General features: G+C 36.3%; 1 protein-coding gene across 26 annotated transcripts in view; it reads left to right on the forward strand.

Annotated features, from left to right (window-relative positions):
- The window catches only part of SOX6 (SRY-box transcription factor 6), a 687,546-nt gene that overhangs the window by 546,772 nt on the left and 118,258 nt on the right, over positions 1–22,516 (forward strand). For 19 of the 26 annotated variants that reach the window (XM_049617879.1, XM_049617886.1, XM_049617897.1 and 16 more), the window contains one exon: positions 16,994–17,117. In XM_049617879.1, the coding sequence (XP_049473836.1) occupies positions 16,994–17,117 (124 nt within the window). The remainder of the gene's footprint in view (positions 1–16,993; positions 17,118–22,516) is intronic. The other 7 variants (XM_049617856.1, XM_049617923.1, XM_049617962.1 and 4 more) reach the window with 1 other exon arrangement.

Genomic DNA, 22,516 nt, shown 5'->3' on the forward strand with positions numbered 1-22,516 from the left:
ATATATATATATATATCATATATATGTGTTATATATATGATATATATATATATCATATATATATGTGTTATATATATATGATATATATATATATCATATATATCTTAATTTAATTAAATATTTATAATTAATTTTTCCAGATTTCTTGAGAAATGGATTGACATACATCACTATATAAGTTTAAGGTGTACAGCATGATAGTTTGATTTACATATGTTGCAAAATAATTGCCACAATAGGTTCAACTAATATCCATCTTCTCATATAGATACAAAAATAAACAATAAAAGAATGAAGAAAAAATAAAGGAAAAACATATTTTCTCTTTGTGATGAGAACTCTTAGGATTTACTGTCTTAACTTTCCTATATGTTATACAGCAGTGTTAGCTGTAGTCTTCGTGTATATTACATCCATGGTACTTATTTATCTTATAACTGGAAGTTTGTATGTTTTGACCACCTTCCTCTGGTTCCCCCTCCCCCCAGCCCAATCTCTGCTAACCACAGTCTGATCTCTTTTGCTGAGTTTAGTTTTTTGTTTTGTCTTGTTTGTTTGTTTTTTAGTTCCATATGTGAGAACACATTTGTCTGTCTTTCCTCCGTCTGACTTATTTCACTTAGCATAATGCCACTAAGGCCAATCCATGTTGTTGCAGATGGTAGACTTCTCCTTTTTTTTTTTTGTAAAGGCTGAATAATATTCTATTTTATGTATGTACCACAACTTCTTTATTCATTCATTCATTAGTGGATGCTAAAGTTGTTTCCATGCTGGCTTGGTTATTGTAAATAATGCCGCTATGAACATGGGAGTGCAGATATATTTCCAAGTTAGTGTTTTCATTACCTTTGGATATGAATCCCTTGGTAGGGATTTTTAGAAATGAAATTGCTAGATCATGTGGTCATTCTATTTTTAATTTTTTGAGATTGTTCCACACTGTTTTTCATAGTGGTTGTACCAATTTACATTCCCGCTAACAGTGCACAAGGATTCCCTTTTCTCCACATCCTCACCAGCATTTGTTATCTTGTCTTTTTGATGATGACCATTCTAATAGGCATAAGGTAATATATCATTGTGGTTTTAATTTGCATTTCCATAATGACTAGTGATGTGAAGCATCTTTTCATGTACCTGTTGGCCTTTAAAGCATTTTCTATGGAGAAATGTCTGTTCAGGTACTTTGTCCATTTTTTAAGTGTTTTTTTGTTTTGGTTTGGTTTTGGTTTTGGTTTTTGGTTTTTGGTTTTTGGTTTTTGGTTTTGTTTTTTTTTGCTATTGATTGTATGAGTTCTTTATATATTTTGGATATTGACCTCTTATCAGATATATGGTTTGTAAATATTTTTCCCATCTCATGGGTTATCTTTTCATTTTCTTGGTGGTTTCTTTTGCTTTGAAGAAGTTTTTTTTATTTTATGTAGTTCCATTTCTTTATTTTTTATTGTGTTGCCTGTACTTTAGGTGGGTCATATCCAAAAAATCATTACCAAGACCCATGCCAAGGAGTTTTATTCATATGTTTTCTTCTAGGAGTTTCATGTTTTTAGGTCTTATGTTTAAGTCTTTAATCCATTTCAAGTTAATTTTCATGAGTGGTATAATGTATGGGCCCAGTTTCATTCTTTTACATGTGAATATCCAGTTATACCAGCACCATTTATTGAAGAGACTAGACTATCTTTGCTCCATTGAGTATTTTTGGCTCCCTTGTCAAATATTAGTTGATTGTATACACTTAGGTTTATTTCTAGGCTCTCGGTTCTGTTCTCTTGATCCGTATGTCTGTTTTATGCCAATACCATACTCTTTTGATGAAGACGCCTTTATAGTATAACTTGAAATCAGAAGTGTGGTACCTCCTTGCTTTGTTCTTCTTTCTCAGAATTCCTTTGGCTATTTGGTCTTTGGTGGTCCCATGTAAATTTTTAAGTGTTTTTTTTTTCCTACTTCTATTAAAAAATGCCTTTGAACTCTTGGTAGGGATTGCATTAAATCTTTAGATAGCTTTAGGTAGCATTGATATTTTAACAATATTAATTCTTTAAATCCATAAACACAGGATACCTTTCCATTTATTTGTGGCTTTGATTTCTTTCATCAATGTCTTATAGCTTTCCATATAGAGACTTTTCACCTCCTTGGCTAAATTTATTTCTAAATATTTTATTGGTATTGATGTTATTGTAATATAATTAACTTTTTAATTAAAGTTTTTACAGCAATTTCTATTTTGCAAAGAGCTACATATATCATTTGATCTTTGCAAAATATTTGAAAGGTAAGTATAACACTGGGGTTTGGAGTTTACATTTGTTGAAGTGTGAGAGACTGAGTGAGTAGTAAACAGGTAAAAATTGTGGTTATAAAAGATAGTACTACTTTTCTTAAAAGTCCACAATACCCTAGCTTGCTTGTTTCCTCCCTCCTCTTTCTTCTCTCTTTACTTTCTTTGTACCACTTTTTATATTTCTCTTTTCATTCTTTTTTTTTTTTTTTTACATTTATTTATTTTTGAGAGACAGAGTGTGGGCAGGGGAGGGACAGAGAGAGAGAGAGACACAGAATCAGAAGCAGACTCCAGGCTCCGAGCTGTCAGCACAGAGCCCAATGCGGAGCTCGAACCCATGAACTGTGAGATCATGACCTGAGCCGGTCAGACGCTTAACTGACTGAGCCACCCAGGTACCCCTCTTTTCATTCTTCTCATGTCTTTCTTCATTTCATTTCTCTTCTTTTCTCTTCTCTTTTCTCAACATCTTGTAATTAGGGCAACCCTGTCTAATACTACTTTTATTTTGGGGGGGGGGGTGGCACAGAAGATTGGCTAAAATTTTAAATCTAAGATATACAATGCTCCTCCTTCTTTATTTGCTTACTATTAAGAAATATCATCAAGGGCTATGTAATACTGTGTTTTACGTGGAGTGAAGTAAAAATCAATACTTTAAAATAGAGAACAAATGAATATTAGGATTTATTAGTAGGATTGCTTAAATAATGTTGGAAAAGTCAATGTTTTTATTTTCCATTTAGAATTCTGATTATTTTTATGTTATTGACCTGAGTGATCCAGCATATCATCCCATTTCTTTTTGGGCTTGGTTTCTATTCCTTTGCATTTGCAATTGCATAAGTTATTCCTAATCAGTCTTAAATGATGTTATTGGTCTATTGTTCTTTGTAATGCAAAAAGTTATGAGAGGTAAATTGCTGCAGCATATGACTCTGTATTGTAAATTCCAATTTCATTTGACATATACGACATTAGTATAAACTACCAACAAAAACTGAAAGCAATAGATGTTTAATTTAACCAGTGTTTGAGCCAGTTTATATATATTAGATTTTCAACTTTCTGATCTTAGATTGTCAACTTTCTGATCTCAAAAACAGTTGATTTTTTTTCCCATAGAAAAGTTGGCAGGTAGCTTGAATAGTTTTAAATATTCCTATTCTTCCCATACAGAGACTAAATTCAGGAATTACATTTTTAGTTTCCATCAGTAAGCTTCTCTGCTACCTAAACTTTTATTAAAAAATATAATATTTGCAGAAAATACAATATTTGCAGTGATGTAACAGTAGCCACTTAGATTTTAATTTGTTATCCTCTTCTCCCCTGTGGCATAAAAGAGTACAAATGTTTGAAAGTTATGTGCTTCTTGTCTCATATGGAATCGCTGGACAAGCCATGTTTTAGTCAGTCAGTTAATCAATCAGTCAGATAATTACTTTCATATTTAAAGGCACTGTCCTGGTAGTAGTATATTACGAACCTATCTGCAAGATTTTTTTTTTTACTGTACCAGACAGGATATATAAGATGGAAAAAGGCCAACAATATATCCCTACTTCACGACTGTTGAGGTCGTTTCTAACCTGGTCTCCTTGCTTTCATTCTTGCACTAATATAGTCATTTTCCTCACAGAAACCAGAATGATCTTTATAAATCTAAATCAGATCTCATGCCAATTCTCTCCTCAAACCCTCTAATGGCTTTCTATCACATTCAAAAGAAAATCCAAATTCCTCACTGTGCCCTACAAAGCCCCAAATGATCTGGTCTTTGCCCATCTTTCTAATCTTTCCCTTGCTACTCTCTGCTCATTTTGCTTTGGACTTATTAGGCTACTCAACCCAAGTTATTGCTGCTTCAGTTACTTTGCCCCATGTGCCTTCTGCCTGAGTTGCTTTTCTCTCGTGTAATTCCAGGTAGCATTTCCTTAGGTCATTCAACCCTGTGCTACATTATCTTCTTATAGAAGCCTTCCTTGGCCATCCCTATCAAAAATAGTCCTCTCTACTCCTTACCCACTATATCCCTCTTTCTGGCCTCTACCCTTCAAATGCTATCTCATTATCTTACTTTATTTTTATTCATAGAATTTATTATGAATGGGTATGTTTTGTATTTTTATATATTTTTTGCCCATGTGTATGTATACACACACACACATATATACATATGTATGCATATATACTTTTATTTTCATGTTGTCTGTCTTCCCTAGGAGATAATGGTAGAGGATTTTGTGTACTTCTATGTCCCCAATACCTAGATAGAATTGACACCACAATAATGTCAGATTGAAATAAAAACCATTAAATAATTCAATACAATATGTGCAGTATAAATTTTAACAGAGGGAAAGATATTTTTTGCTTGGGGAATTTTCATTTAGTAGTTGAATTTGAGCTAAACTTTGAAAGGTAGGTCAGATTTGGGAAGGCAGAGAGGAGAGGAAAGATCAGTCTATATGTTAGAAGAAGTGACTTGAACAAAGACTTAGAAGCTATTGAAAGCAATAAATGAAAGATGGCAAACATAATAGAAAAACAACCTTGAAAGGTACATTAAGAACATCTTACAGGCTGATTTTAATACCAGACTAGGCTAGGGAGTTTGGACATTATGTTTCATAATAGAGACATTATTATATCTAAGTTATTTAATATGAACATAGTACTAAATAAAAATACAAAAAGAAAATTTCTCTCTTTATTTTTTTAAAGTTTATTTATTTTGAGAGGGAGAGAGAGTGAGCACGAGCATGGGTGAGGAAGAGAGAGGGAAAGAGAGAATCTTAAGCAGACTTCTCGCTGTCAGTGTGGAGCCCAAGGCAGGGCTCAAACCCACAAACCATGAGATAATGACCTGGCCAACATCAAAAGTCAGATGTTTAACCGAATGAGCTACCTGGGTGCCCCTCTCTTTTTATTTTTATTTTATTATTATTTTTTATCAACAGAGACCACATGAGAAAGGGGGAGGTCAGAGAGAGAGAGAATCTTTTAAAAAAATTTTTTTTAATGTTTATTTATTTTTGAGAGAGAGAGAGAGAGAGACTGAGCACAAGTGGGGGAGGAGCAGAGAGAGAGGGAGACACATAATCCAAAGCAGGCTCTAGGCTCTGAGCTGTTAGCACAGAGCCTGACGCGGGGCTCCAACTCACAAATCGTGAGATCATGACCTGAGCTGAAGTCAGATGCTTAACCCACTGAGCCACCCAGGCACCCCAGAGGGAGAGAGAATCTTAAGCAGGCTCCACATTCAGCACAGAGCCCGATCTCATGATCAGGTCAAGATCATGACCTGAGCCAAAATCAAGAGTCAGACGTTTAACTGACTGAGCCACCCACCCCCAAATTCTCTCTTTAAATAACATGTTAGCTTATCCTTACATCATCTTCAGTGTTGACATACTTTGCATTTACTTGGGGTAGCAGGTGAAGAAGCGTGTGTAAGTGTGTGTGTGTATGAGTAGAAGTGTACATGCTGAGGCTGGGGCAGGGGTTGTTGATTACATTCCAAAATGACATTGAAGTTGCAGGTCATTAACTTTCTGCACTAAAAAGATTAGAGTGCGATAAAGAGTGAAAGCCTGAAAGTTATTATTATTTTCTTAATTTGTTCTTTTAATGTTTATTTATTTTTGAGAGGGAGAGAGACAGAGCACAAGTAGGGGGAGGTCAGAGAGAGAGGGAGACACAGAATTCAAAACAGGCTCCAGGCTCCAAGCTGTCAGCATGGAGCCCGGTGCGGGGCTCGAACCCATGAATTGCAAGATCATGACCTGAGCCGAGGTTGGACACTTAACTGACTGAGGCACCCAGGCGCCCCTTTGGCTATAGTTATTATTTATCCTTTTACTCAGTATCCATTTCTTATAGCAATCCCCTTACTTTACTCTCCAGCCCCCACCTCAGTTACATATATAGGCACCATCTCTTATTGGTACTTCCAGGGAAGGTCAGCTTGCCATGGCTGGGCCCCAGCTGTCAATAGCTTAGACATCTTATTTATGTTCTGTTTGGAGTTCACAGCATATTTTTCAGGCCTGTAGCTTCAGATGAAATTGCTTCTATTTTTGATAATAGCTGATGCTTAAATACTTCTCTGTCATTCATTCTATGTTGTATAACCAGCCCACTGTGACATAACAAATATTTTTTATTATTATTTTGCAAAACTGTATTCTTGGCTCTTCTGGTGAGAAGAGCTTATCATCTCTGTCAGTAAGGATTATAATCAATGATGATAAAATTATTAAAGAAGCTTAGAGTCCTCTTTATACTATAGAAGAATTTCAACAGATGTGCTAGGGGAACTCAGTCATTAAAAATATTTTCTAATAAATGAATAAGGTCAATTTTTATATTCTCACACCAACCAGTGGACTTCAAAGTCCGAGCATGGCATGCCAAAAGAAAAGATTGCTGTGATGAGGTATATTTGGAGCAGATGCATATTTCTGTTGCTTCGATTTGAGGATTGCAAATGATAAAAGGACTTTGAATTGATTCAGAAGGTTAAAAAATCAGAATTATTGTAGCTTAGTTTCAGAGAATGAAAATTCTGTAATACATCTGTGTTATGAATATTTGTTGAGCCCCTACTCTGTGCAAGAGAGGAGCTTTTGCTAAGCCCCAGGGAGATATAAAGTCCCTGCCTTTAAGTTGTGCATAATTTTAACAAGACCTGTAGTCTAAGATGTAAACTTGCATTTCTGTAAGAGGAATTTAATAATTGAACTCTGGTCATTGCTACCAGAACAAGCTTGTGTAAAATACTTCAGGGGTAAAAGCCAGATTGCCTTCATTACAGGTCAAAAGTTTATGAAAGGTTTATACCTGAATTTGGTTGTTACAAAGAAAGGAATGCCATATTCTTCACAATGTTACCATATTCATATGGCATTTATACAAAATTTGAAAAAAAAATTAATTTCCATCTTTGCAAAACATTTTGATCATTGTATATTTAATGGGGTTTCCATCTGAGAACAACAATCATTAGTCTCTAATATGTTTCATACTTCTGTGGAAATAAGACAGGGTGGAATAAGAAACATTCATCTTCACTAGTCTTTGGAAATATCTAAAGTAATTGACTAGCTCAGTCTTCTGTGATGGCCTGGTGACCACTAACTGTGACTATTTGCATAATAGTCAACTCTTCACTTCTGTAGTGATAACTGTTTGTATCTGATTAAAATTAAGACTGTTTTAGTTCTCTTGACTTTTCCAGAAGTTGCAAAAATTGAGATTTGCTGTTCTGCTTTAACCAAACAAATGCACACATGGGGATAACAATATGCTGAGTTTATGCAGATTTTACAGCACGAATCTGAATAAAATACCCACTAATAGATCCTTAAGGAGTAATAAACACACATGAATTTTCCTTAGTTGCACTTTAAAGTGATTTTAACATACTACTAGACCTTAACAATAATATTTAATTGACAAGATTATGCATTTGTATGGATTGAAAAGGTGGTAGATATCTAATTCCAAATGAATCATAAATTTTACTTTTGCATAACATGTTTTATTAATTTCTCTCTGGCCAGGATATTCTGCTTCCCTCCTGGTGAGAGTTTCTTAAAACATAGTAAGATAATTTAAACACATTTAATTAACATTTATCATCCATTTTATAAAGTAATCTGACTTTTGTCCTCATAAATACTCTCAAAATTTTTCTAGGTTATAGGCCATAGGAAGACTATGGAATGATACTTAATGGAATTTTTGTTGTAATTTAGTTTTCTTTTTAAGCAAATCTTTACTTTCTCTGTTGACCCTGTTCCCAAGTAAGCTGACAAACTGGATGATTTGTGCTATTATGTAAGTGAAAACAAACCTAGCACCACCACCTGATAAAATAAGGCTATAGACTTCTCTAAGCCATCTTTATATTCCCAGTGCCTACCACAGTACCAGTCAGATAGTACTAGGTGCTCAATAAATGGCTGCTGGTCAGGTGATTAAAGACAGGCACTATAGACCTCTTTATAAAGTGACATGTTTCTTGGGAGCCTAAGAGGTCATCTTATATGTGTGGAGCTCTTTATTTCCGAGAGTAAGAGGACAAATAAGTAAGAGATACTAGGAATTATGATTATATTAGTGCTAAATCCATGTTCTTTTCTTTCAAAATTCAGTATTTAAACAGAACATGTACAAATGAATGAGATCGGGGTGCTTGGAGGGCTTAGTTGGTTAAACAACCAACTCTTGATTTCAGCTCCGGTCATGATCTCATGGTTCACGAGATTTAGCCCCACTGTCAGCGCAAAGCCTGCTTGGGATTCTCTCTCTCCCTCTCTCTATACCCACCACCTGCTCATGCGTGTGTGCTCATGCACTCACCCTCTCTCTCTCTCTCTCTCTCAAAATAAATAAATAAATAAATAAATAAATAAATAAAATAAAGTGAACAAGAGATAAAGAAGTGACATTTGACTACTGATGATCCTGGTAGATTAATGAGTTATTTGCCCATTTTAGAACTTATAAATAGAGTGGGTATATACAGTATGCTGAGATTATAAAAAGAAGTGTTAACACAAAGGACAGGATTGGCTCTTTCAGGGTTATTAATATCTCTCTCTGAATATGCACCTAAAGAAGATTTTTAGAACTTGTGCTATTGACCTGATGGATGGAGTTATTGTGCTCTTACATTCAATGATCATTTCTGTCCTGTATAAGCAAGGAAGAAACCTGGAAAATGCAGATTGTGATGTGGATTTAAATAACTATCTTAAAGACCAACCTAGTAAAAAAAATTGCTTTGTTTGCATGTCTTACTCTTGTTAGAGTGGGGACATAGTGAACTAGAGACAAGATATGTTTTTTTTTTATTTCTTCTGTGAATATGTTAGATATTTTATGAAATATATTTAGCAGTGTAAATTAGTAAAGACAAGTTGACTACTGAAGTTATTTTCTCTTTTTTCCTTCAATTAACTTCTTGCTGAGGTATAATATACATGCAGAAAAGCATTATCATAAGTATAAAGTCAGCTCTTAATTGAGGTTCAAACTGAAACATAAGACTCTAAAAGAATAAAGACAGGGTTTTTAAAAGGATGTCTTTGGATTATAATATCTTGAATTTGTTCTACCTTTTCATGATTTTTCTAGGCCCTTTAGTGAGGATTTTGAAAAGAGTGGTGGCAGTAGTATGCACAGTTCTTGGAAGAAATTGCATTACATTAAAGATGAATGTTAACAACGGTAACAAGTTGTTTTGTGTATTATCCTGGTGGGCCCTGAGAGAGTGAGACAGAGAGACAAAGATGATGGGGGGAAGGGACAGAATATTTGCTACCAACAAACCAACAAACAAAAACAAAGCAGGACTTCCGGATGCAGTTACATAATGTCTATCCATTGCAAGTTGATGGGAAACATCTGGGAAGATGGGACTCTGTTCTCAAACAGTCTTTTGTGTCCCAGAATTGTTCCTGATGAAATTTGATTTTTTTTCTCCTACCAGATCCAGGTAGATTCTCTACAAGCAGAGATTTGCTAAAAGACAAATGAAAAGCAAAGAAGGTGATACCAAGACGTATTTAAAAGTCATTCTTTATTATTATTATTATTTTTACTAATAATAAAAGTGATTCATTGCATTAACCAATGCATATCGGTGCCCAGAAAACTGGCTCTTTGGTCTAAGGTGCTTCTCACATTGATCAGTTGTTACAACATGCCTACTATATCCTTAGCCTTGTGATAAAAGCAGTGGAGCATATAGAAATATAAATGCCACAGGCCATTCAGGACACTCAATTTATTTCATGATAGGTGATTAATGAATTGAAAAAATTAATGAATAGGTAGTAGGCCATATTTAATATAAGACTCCTTTGTGTACTTCCAACTATGGTCGACCAAGAGAACTTCAATATGCTGACTACTACATTATACTTTCTAAAATAGGACAGAACATGGTCGACATTTTAGACAGGATTTAAGCAAAACCAGGTTTGAAACGGTTTTATGTTAAGGCATGCATGTATCCTACCAAATGAGACCCTTTCCCTCCTAACTCTTCAGAGTTAACTGAGATCCATATACAGTTTGGCATGTACTTTTTGGCACTAAGAAGACACCTCCCTGACTTTGAAGGCTTTTCATGCAAGGTTTCTGGGTCCTTTACTTCTTCCTCTTTAGACATGGAGGCTTTTACAGTGGTAGCATTTTATACGAATGACTCAGCTATTCTTTGCAATAAAGAACAGAGCCTTCAGGAAATTCCCTCCCTGTGCCCCCCTCCCTCTCCAATTGCTCTTTCCCACTCTTTATTTTCTATCTCTGTCTCCCTTTCTCTGTCGTCATGTACAAACATTGGAAACAATTCCTTCCAACAGATTAAAGAAGCTTTCTTCAATTAAACCACATGAGGAATGATTTACTAGATATAAAGCCTTAAAATAATCTTCACTTGCTCACTGGTTTTAACTCAGTATTAGACATTAATATGCTCATGATTTTCAATACAAATACATATTTCCCATCACCAAAAAAGTTAAATAATCTTCACGAAAGAGAAAATGAGCCCCCCTGAGTGTCACTCTGTTTGCATATTAGCGCATAGCCAGGTCTCTGCCAAGTTGCTCTCTGACTGACTGCTGCAGATGCTCTTTCTCAAGTATTCTGAGTCATATCTTTAGTACAAGTCTTCAGGGACAAACAATAGCACCTGTTCCTCACAAGATATCAGGCCAGTTAGCCCATTCATGTATCTTTAATGAAGCTCTGGGGCAGATGGCAAAACACGGCATCATCAACAACTTAGCACAGAGAAAACAAAGGGATAAGTATTGATGCAACAATGCTGTTTTACAGATAGGAAGAGACAGAACCCAAGTGTTTCACATGCGTCTTGCTGCTGTCTTGATTGTCTGAAAGATGTGAACACCAAGCACTTAAAATTTCTGGGCATGTAGCCTATTTGATCAAGAATGTGTTCCCCACTTTCGGCAAAAGGGTAACACTTTGGTCAGGGACTGTGGAAGTTTAGAATCGATGGTCAGTTGTACTTGGGCACCTGCAGTTTGTTTCTTTCGTGATGCCCTGACTCAGCTTCACCTACGATGTAGTTTCTGGTTTCTTGTGATCAGTCAAGTGACATGCCCAGCCGGTTAGTGCTGACTCTGGTTTCATGTTCAGAGAGATATTTTTGGCCACGTCAAATTTTACTCTTTGTATTAACCAAATCATTTTTACCTGTGGAATAATGAAAGGATCTTTGAATTTGTGCTAAGGGAGAGCTACACTTTCAAGAAAAGAAGATGCTATTTGAAATTTTGATAACTTCTTGGGAAAGACATGTGGAGACTGGCAATTCTTTGATGGAGTGAGGGGAATTCTATTAGTTTTTATTCTTTCGTAAAATATTTTTGGAAGTTGCTGCTTCCAATGTGACTGCCTTCCCCGGCATGTCATCAAATGGGAAGATAGGATGATGGGAAGGAAGAGGGAAGGTAAGCTTACATTCTTCAGAGCGGGGTGGGGCTTTTCTGTATATTCACAATTCTTTATCTGTCCTAAGCCCTGACACTCAGTGCAGTGAACAGAACTCACAACTTCTATAGGAGAAAAATATCCTGGATGCTTATGTGATTCTTGTGTGGCTGCCAAGCGCTCTTTCTTTATCTCTCCTCCCTTCTTTGTTCTTGCTTTCCATTTCTGTCCCACATTCAATCAATAATTTTCTAGTAAGTACAAGTACAATAAATGGAAAGCTACGAAAGGGGTAAATTATTGCTTTAATACATGCTTTATCCTCATATTACTTGCACTGGGCCATACTGGTCAGCTTTCTATAAAAGGTGGTAGTTGCAAGTATTCATAGACCTCCACTACCCTTGTGAGTTTTTAAGACGCATAATTCCTTTAAAATAATATCACACTGGGGAAATCTGAATAAGGTTGTTGGATTGTATCAATGTCAATATCCTGGTTGTGATAGTGTACTGTAGTTTTTCAAGTTATGGCCATTAGGGACAAATACATGGGATCTCTCTGTAGTATTTATTTAAAATGCATGTAAATTTATGATTACATTTATGAAACTTTCAGTCAACTGTTATTACAAAGCATTATATTCCTTGTCTCACTTAGGTCTGTTTAGCAAAAGACGACTTGATGCTTAATATAATATGGCACTTAAAAATGTAGACTTTGATCCTGAAACCTGGACTTGAATCCTGGCTGTAGCACTTTTTAATTGGCCAACCTACCGAGGCTCTCACGGTTTTGTCTTTCTCATTAAGTGAATGAGGAGAATAATAGTAAATACCTCACAGAGGTTTGAGGATTAAATGAGATAGATCATGTAAATCATTTTCCCAGTGCTTGACATATAGGAAACACTGGAAAATATTGGCAGCTGGGATGATGATGATTATCATTACCATCATCATCACTATTATTACCTCTATAATTAGAGCTACAAGAGGAGTGCTTCATCATCTTCTCTTGGTCTAGATTCTAATTGCTACAGAGTATTTTGTCTTGTCTTTAATAAGGGGCATTTTGATTATTCACATCATTGTTTTCCTTGAAATAAGTTAAGGGCAAGTTTATCGTTTGGAGCTAAATAATTACTGTTAATAAATATAATACATTTTTGAAATTAATGACAGTGGCTTTAATTGATCAAATTGTTCTGGGTACAAAAAAGAGAGAAGAAGGAACAAACTGGAACTGAACAATATACTATCCCTACTCCAGAGTCACTCCAACAATCCACCTCTGAAATAGAAAATTTGTTTTGGTTGCAGCCCTCCAGATTTTCTTTACCCAAAGAACATACACACATGATTTCTCTCTTTCCTATCACTGAAGTCCATGTGATGTAGTGGAAAAAGCACTGGACAGGGTGATGAGCAGTTCTGGACTCCAATCCAGCCCTGTCGTAGATAGTGTGACCACAAGCCATGTCTTTTACCTGCTCTAGGCACCTATTTCCCTATGTGTGTAGTGTGAGGTTTGGCTTAGATTAGTGATTCTCAGAGAGTGTTTCCTGGGCCACACTTCCCGCTTTACCTGGATACTTGCTGGGAAAGTACACTCTCGGATCCCACCTCACATCTACTGATTTAGAGGCTCTGGCAGCGGGCAGGGAGGGACAGTAGGGCCGAGCAGTCTTTGTTTTAACAAGCCCTCTAGCTGAACTAGATACATGCTGAAGTTTGAGAATCACTTCCCTGAATTAAATTTTAGTCTAAATATTAGATTGTTGGGCCTAGCTCCCAGAGTTTCTGATTCATAGATCTGGAAGGGGGGCGGGGCCTGATAATTTGCTTTTTTGAAGTTCTCAGATGTTGCTGATATTACTGGTCAGGTATCACACTTTGAGAACTAGTAGGTTAGATCAGCTCTAAACTCTGTTCCAACTCTGATTCTATCATTACGATTGCTTTCACAATGTCTTCTGTCCCCCTTCTTACTTACTTTATCCCCCAATTTACTGAAGCTGCCTCAAAACTAATAGCCTTGAAAGTTTCTAACATATCCTACTTTGTAGAGGATGATGGACAGAAAGGAACTTCCCTAAATTCTTACAACTTATGTTAATGTGAAACACCTACAGCTCTTTGGCATTGACATTGACCTTAGACGGTTTAGTCATCTCACGTATGTAGCTAGTTACAAAAGAAATATCTTCATGCACCAAGATTCCAAGATTCAAGAATTAAGGTCTGATGCTTAATTGCCATTGATCCCCTTATGTTGTCTCATGATCTGAAGAGCTTGGGCACCAATGTAGAAGTAAAATTATATTTTTATCCTAAGATGCTGTTTAATGAATAACAGTAACATTCCCAAATTGCATCTTCAGATGATCCTTGTAATCCCACCTCTTCTATTTTATGGTTTTCTAGATACTTGGGATGGGATAATGCTCTGTGTGGCCTACTGTCTGCTAAGAACATGACAAGCCTCTGCCTGTCAAATTGAATTATTTAGTTGGTTCATATTTTCTTTTCTGAAGTAGAGTTATGGGTAAGAGTCACTGTTTCTTGTGTGTGTGTGTGTGTGTGTGTGTGTGTGTCTGTGTGTCTGTGTGTCTGTGTGTGTGTGTGTTTTAGTAATTTGATAATTTTCTAGAACAGAATATGCAAACTGCATATGAAAAAAGGAGGGCTCTTACATTTACTGAGTGCCTATTATGTGCCAGTCACTGTGCCACAAGTGTTACTTTTCTGGTCTATTGAACCCTCACAATAACCATGTAAGATAATATCATTAGCTTTTAGATGAGGAAATAGACTCAGGAAGGTTAAGTAACTGTTCATGATCACACGGCCAAGGAAATGGCAGTGTATAGATTTAAGCTCAGATAAGATTGATAACAGAGCTTCTGTAGGCATCGTAGATTCTGAACAAATATGTGGTAAATGAATGAATAAAGCAATGAGTACATCACGTTATCTTCCTAATGCTGAATTTGAAACAATCTGGATCATAGAGTTGGAAAGGCTCTCTAGGTCATTATCTAGTCAGGGGTTTAGTTATGTTTATCCTTTAAAGGATCCCTAACATGTGGGTATACAGCCTTTACTTGACTACCTCTAGGGAATATGACACACGTGACTCTTTAATCAGAATGATTGTTGAATAAGTCGTTATTAGAAAATTCTTCTCTACATTAAACTCCCCTAAAATCCCTTTCTTAAGTCTAGTTCTGCCCTTTGTAACTGCTCAGACTTAATCTGATTCTTTTGCCAAATGAAGATAGCCTTGTATCTTTTCTCTCCCAAGCTAAATAGCTCCTTTTTTCAGCTACCTCTCAAGATCCGTAGCACATAATAATAACTTAATAAATGTTCGTTACAAAGAAGGAAAGAATAAATAAATATGATAGCTAGACCTCTCATTTGTTCCCCTTTAAAGCATCAAGCATCTGTGCTATGTTCTAGGTACATGCTAGGAACCATATTTCTAGAAGAAAATGAAACGATTTCCTTTGATGTGCTCTTGCACTGAACAGTCCTACCAAAAAGACTGTGTTTTATTTTCTGACATAGAACAGTGCCCTCATCTTTGACATCTCAGGTTTGCATCAGGTCACAGCAAGCTTGAGTCGAACAGCCAACCTAGTGCTTTTCTTCAGGGTTAAAGGCAAGACCTGGGCACAAGGGGATCAGCTCCAATTTACGCAGGCTAAGTTTGTACTCTAACGTACAAAACTCGGGCTTACCTCAGCTAAAATGGTAGAAATAGCTGCCCAAAGCTAGTTTCTTTCACGCCCCACTGGCAAGGTAGTAATTGCACAAAGACCTTTTTATTATAAGTTGATTTTCCTGAGAAATGAATTCAGAAAAATACTGTAAAGTGTTTATTTTTTGCTTGCCCTTTATTAACCCACATCTTAGGGCTTTCCCTAGAGAAAAGCTGTTGGTAAATGAAACCTCTTAGACCCACACAGAAGCATTTTTGCACCATGTCCCTGGCTGTGGAGGGAACAGGGACAGGACAAGGCAAGTTGGTGCTATGTAAACAGGGTCATCAGCCAGTGTATGGAATTTTGCCTAAAGAGAAGATTTAAGAATTTAAATGGGGGAAGGGTTTGGGGTTGGTAGAATTACTGGTAAATGTTTGTATCTTAAACAGGATATAATGCAGCTCTTTTATACTAGTAAAGAGCCCAAAGACCCAGTTTGAACTTAAAGAGCATCTCTGTTAGTACATCCTAGTTTTGATCTTTAAATAACAAAAGTCCTATAGTTCAACCTATGAAATCAGGCATTAAAAGCCAGGGCAGTACCTTACTGTGATGCTATACTGGAATCAGGGTAGCATGTGTAGAGTAAAAAAAAGGGAGCTAGGAAATTAAAATGTGATTTCACAGGCATGATTTTGTCATAGCTCTTATTTTCTTTATATGGAATACAAATACAGATATAGAGTGAAGATTTTCTGTTTTGCATTTTTGTGCTCTTTGATACATTTATTGAGGTCAAATGAAATTTGATATAGTAGGATTTATTATGAAATGCTCTCTGAATACAACTCCATAATTACTGAGCTACATGGTAGTGCATAAAGCTGTAAAACTGCTAAGCCAGACAAGCAATTTATATGTTACATCGAGGTGTGTATGGCAAAGAATATTAGTTTAATTGGGAGCCAAGATGTAGTAGCCTTAAATCTAAAGAGCTATATGTTTAACATAATGCGGTAAGGCTTTGAAATAAGATACCTAAACTGGGGAGATAAAGCATTTGGAATATATAACAATTAGACATTATTTTCTGACCAAGGATACTAAACGCTGTTTTCCAAATAAAGGGCAGACAGAAGGCAAAGCAGGTCAAAGGGCAAAACCTTTCAACATTGCACAGTGTAAGAAGAAAACTTGTTTCTTCCGATTGTTTTAAGGAAAAAAAAAAGAAAAAAAGGAAAAGAAAAGAGTCGAGATAAAAGAAAAACCATTCACCACAATTTGGTGGAAGCAGGGATGAGGCAAATTCACGACAAGGTTGTGTCCTTGGAGTCCTAATGGGATCTAAGAACAGGGATTTGGTAACTTCTGCCTGTGTTTTCTCAGGGAGCAGCTTCGGAATGAGGTCAGAAGTGGGTGGCTGTTCGGGTACCAGCACACCAGCAGGAGTGAAAAACAAATACTTCTTGGCATACATTTGTTCTCTGTCTGATCATAGGCTCTCTTCTGTTTAGCAGGTTCAGGGTCACATGCCTCCGCTCATGATCCCAATTTTTCCACATGACCAGCGGACCCTGGCAGCAGCTGCTGCCGCCCAGCAGGGCTTCCTCTTCCCCCCTGGAATAACATACAAACCAGGTAAGTAGAGAGGAATTCAACATTCTTTTGGAAATGCTAAGATCCTCATGTTTTTGCTTAGTAGTCACAACAAACACAGGAGCATACAAAGGAACTATGAATAAAATGATCATAAAAGCTGATTTTAAAGTCAAATTAGAACCGGAAAGTTAATTGGGAAGGAGGCATGTTACTCGTTTGTTGCAAAAAAACTTTTACTTTCTCTTTTTCCACCTGGTTTGTTCTGAATTCACAGATAAAATGCTACTTTCCCTGGAGACCACAAATTTTTTTGTTAGCTCGCTCTCATACCTTTACTGTGAATAATTGTCTTTGGTTAAAGACACTTTCCTCCTCCTCAAGAGCTTTTATGCTCTGGGAGAGTGGTCACATACACTATAAAATGCTATTGTTGTTTGTTGTCTGATTTCTCCTGGAAGAAAAGTTAAAACTGGGCAGATTTAATTAGCTCACCACTAATAGGTAAGATTCCTTTTGATTTTAGTTGAAATAATGAAGCATTCAGTAGTATTTTCTCATTCATCTTTAAACCTCAAAACAGGTCACATAACCTTGCAGTGAAATATGTTTTGAGATGATTTAGCAAATGTTATGATTTTTCTTTATTCCTCTGAGTTTACTGGACTCCTGGGGAATTCAATTAGGGACATAATGGTTTGAAGCTTCTTTCAGAGCCTCCTTGTAAACAGGGCTTTAAATGTTTAAAGATATGTTGCCAAAGGAATCCAATGTAAGAAGATAGTCAAGTAAATAAAGTCAACCTTAATTTCATTTGTGCATTCTTTGTAAGTGACCTCAGCTCAGAAGTAGTGACCTTGTTCTACTCATTAATAATTTCCGTGTCAAGTTCTTTTTAACATATTAACCTGATTATATTAACCACCAAATCTGAGTGCAACAAATCTGAGCGCAGCGGCTTCTTTGTGTATGGGGTGTATAAAGTGAACAAAGGCATTTTAATGTGCTTAAAGTAATAATAAAATATAAATCACTTTACTAAAATCCTCAGTAAGGAAGCTTACTACATAGCGTAAAAAGCAAATCTAGTGAGGTTTCACATCTATTTTAGTTGTTTATTGCTATCGATTACTCTTTTGCATTTGGTAGATTACCATCTTCCTTGTGAGGAAAGGTAGGATGTCTGTCAAAACTCCTATCTTTCAAGGAACAGAGATGTTAAGGATTTGCTTCACTTGAGGACTGGCTTTGAAAGTGTCTCAGGTACAAATTAGCCACACCTGGTATTACCAAAGATTTTGGGATACCTGAATGAAAGAAAATTGTATTGTTCAAATTGTCAAAATTTGATTTTTCTACAGCAGGATTTTTAGAGCAGATTTTATTCCCTATGAAATTGATACCCATATTAAGGACAGGAGTATATTTTGTCAGAAAATATTTTTCTGTCAGTGGTTCAATCCTTCCCTGATGTCTCTAAGTAGTTCTGAAATATTTTTCCCCTTGACTTCCCTTGGAACATTGATGTGAGCTAAATTTACTGGTTTACCCTGAATCTGGGTAGTCATTCCTATTCCAGTCTTAGAAACCTTTTTAATGATCTGTGCAAACCCTCTGTTTAATTTCAGTGTTTCTACATTTAAAATTCTTCACGTTTAAAAATTGGGTATGAGCCTTATTTTCTACTAGACATAACATCAGCATAGTTGACATGTTACTTACCTAATTTTGCTAAAAACAATAATGCTGTTTTTCATGGGGGAATATATTGTTACATAGTTAATGAATTTGGACCACTTTTTAAAAATTCTTCTCACACAGCATCAGTGAGATTGTAGAGAGTAAGAAGAATATGGAGATTGATGCGTCGCCTGGGTGGCTCAGTTGGTTTAGCATCTGACTCCTGATTTCAGCTCCGGTCATGATCCTAAGGTCGTGGGACCAAGCTCCACATCAGGCTCCATGCTGAGTGTGGAGCATGCTTAAGATTCTCTCTCTCTCTCTTTTCCTTAGCCCTCTCCCATGCTCATGCTCTCTCTAAAATGAATAATAATAATGAGAAACAAATAAACAAATAAATAAAAGAAGAATATGGAGATTGGGAGAGTATTTTACGGGAGTGAGTCATCTCCATCAAACAACATATGTGCAGCATATAGTAGTGATCAGGGGTAGCAGAATTGTGTTTGATTGTGGTGGGTAAAAATGTTGGTTAAGGCAGGACAGTGGGTTTGGACACATAGGGCAATTTTTAATCACAAGCAAGGCTGATAAAATAAGATATTTTCTGGTGACCCCTAAGAAAATTTTATTAACCAGAACTCTAAATTCTTTAATATTTTTGCTGATCTAGGTTTTATTGCATATACAAATTATCATTAAAAGGATTAAAACTATATGTTTTTATGTGATTAGTAGAGAAATTATGTACTCAGGAGACTTCATCTCTACAGTGTTTTTGTCATTCACATCAATTGGAGGAGTAGAGGAAGCATGTTAGACTGGAGTCTGGACTAGGCAAACTTTTTGCCCCAAACTGAGCTAAGAGAGTTTCATTTGAAATACATGTGAAATAATGATTAATTTTTTTAGTTTATTTATTTTGAGAGAGAGAGCAAGGCGGAGTGAGGCAGAGAGAGTAGGGGGAGAGAGAGAGAGAATCCCAAGTAGCCTCCACACTGTCAGTGCAGGGACTGATGTGGGGCTTGAACTCACAATCCATGAGATCATGACCTGAGCTGAAATTGAGAGTCAGATGTTTAACCAACTGGGCCACCCAGATACGCCAATGACCAAATTTTTAGAAAAGAGTAGCTCTGTCACATATAAAAGCCTTGAAATGGTGGCATAACTTTATATTTTGATCCCCTAAGCAACAAGATGAGCGATCACTATCTTGGTCTTATAAATCACAAAATACATTGTTCTGTTTTCGTACCTTTTCCGCCTTCCCATAACCTGAGACAATTCCATAGTGTTTGTGCCTTCAGTTGTTTGAACAATTGTCTTGATTTCCAGAAAGCATGGGCTACCTTAGGGTGATGTTCACTGTCAAAGTTGACTGTTTCTGAATCCATTATCAGGACAGTCTAAACAAATGCACTTAGGGCTATGGACCTTCTTTCCTTCAGATAATTTGACCCATTGCTCTGGGCATATCAGGGTCTCTGTATGCAATAAACACCAAACAAACTCTCCCACTTCAGTAGGTTGCTAAGGAGGCTTGTGGCCTACAGGGATTGTGCAGTCTCAGGGAAATATCTATCAGATTAATATCTGTAGACATAGCTTTATTGAGTTTTAACCTTTAATTAATTTTTTTTATTGGTTCTCTAATTAGAGACGTCATTCTAGAAAGGAATTCATCAGGGCCCAGATCATACACCACAGAATTTTGGTTGTTTTGCTCTTTCACATTATGAAACTGAGAGATGCAGCATTCCAGGGCAAGATAAATGCATTTAAGTACCTATATTTGAGAAAATTAAAAGATTAAGCCCCTTTCATAGCTGGTGAGGTGTATGTCAGACAGGATTGAATTGCCTGCAAAATAAAAATAATGGATATCCTCCTTCATGCACCAGGGATGGTGCAGGTGACCCATGGACTTTGTGCAGTTGGGATTTTTAAAATAATTGCTGCTAGAGCAGCCATCCTTGGCTTTCTAGGAGATTCTGGGAGTAGAATCTCTGCCTGTTCCTGCCTTTGGCACCCACTTTTTAGTTATAATACAGTAGCTAAAGCCTCCTGAATACTTACTTTATGCCAAACACTGTGCTAAGTATTTTACACAGATTATTTTATTTAATTATTACTTGAACATGTCATTTAACCTTGCTGAGCCTCACATTTTTCTCATCTAAAAAATTTGTCCACTTCTCAGTGTGGGTGTAAAGATTAAGTTTGTTAAAATGTATGAAAGTTCTTTGGAAACTCTAAAGCACTAGGTTTGGGGGTAAAATCTAAGTAAATTTAACAACACTAAACTACATCCTTATCCATTAGAAGTATCCAAAAGTATCCCTCTGCCTGGTGACCACAAATAATTTTACAAGTATACCTAATGCTTCTTTTAGAAAAAATTATGGTGAAATATACATAATATTTAATATTTTAACCATTTATAAATATGCAACATAATGACATTAATATATCTGCAATGTTGTATAACCATCACCACTATCTCTACCCAAAACTTTTAACATCTGCAACGAAAACTTTGTGTCCATTAAACAATAACTCCCCCTATTCCCCTCGTAACCTCTATTTTACTATCTTTCTCTATGAATTTGCCTATTCTAGATACTTCATGTAAGTTGAAACCAGACAATATTTGTTCTTCTACGTCTGGCTTATTTCACTAAACATAATGTGTTTAAGGTTCATCCATATTGCAAAGAGCCAGTTTTCCCAGCACTATTTGTTGAAAAGATGTTCTTTCCTCATTGAATATCCTTGGCACTCTTGTCAAAAATCAATACACCGGGGCGCCTGGGTGGCGCAGTCGGTTAAGCGTCCGACTTCAGCCAGGTCACGATCTCGTGGTCCGTGAGTTCGAGCCCCGCGTCAGGCTCTGGGCTGATGGCTCGGAGCCTGGAGCCTGTTTCCGATTCTGTGTCTCCCTCTCTCTCTGCCCCTCCCCCGTTCATGCTCTGTCTCTCTCTGTCCCAAAAATAAATAAAAAAGGTTGAAAAAAAAAAATTAAAAAAAAAAAAATCAATACACCATGTATATTTCAGGGCCCTCTAATCTGTTTCATTGGTGTGTATATCTGTTCTTATGCCAGTACCATACTGTTTTAATTACTGTACCTTTGTAGTGAATTTTGAAATCAGGAATCATGAGTCTTCCAACTTTATTCCTTTTCAAGATTGTTTTGGCTATTGGGAGCCCTTACAATTCTGTATAAGTTTGAGGATTGGCTTTTCCATTTCTGTGATAAAGATTTTTGGAATTTTGATAGATATTTCACTGCGTCTGTTGATTGCTTTGGATAGTATTGATATCTTAACAATGTTAAGTCTTCCTATTGATGAACATTTCCATTAATATAAGTCTTTTAAAAATTTTCTCAGCAATGTTTTATAGCTTTCAGTGTACAAGACTTTCATGTCCTTTGTTAGATTTATTCCTAAGTATTTAATTATTTTAGATGCTATTATAAATAGAAAGGGTTTCTTAATTTTCTTTTGGATTGCTTATTGCTGGTATATAGACAGACAAGTGATTTGTGTGTGTTAATCTCACAAGATTGCAACTTTTGCTAAATTTGCTTATTAGCTCTAGTAGCTTTCTTGTGGATTCTTTAGAGTTTTCCATATGTAGGATCATGTCATATGCAAATAGAGATAGTTTTACCTCTTCCCTACCAATTTTGATGCCTTTTGTCCTCCCTCTTTTCCCTCACCTCCCCCCCCAGCCCCCCACCTTTTGCTTGTCTA

Source organism: Panthera uncia, chromosome D1 (genome assembly GCF_023721935.1).
Source record: "Panthera uncia isolate 11264 chromosome D1, Puncia_PCG_1.0, whole genome shotgun sequence".
NCBI lineage: Eukaryota > Metazoa > Chordata > Mammalia > Carnivora > Felidae > Panthera > Panthera uncia.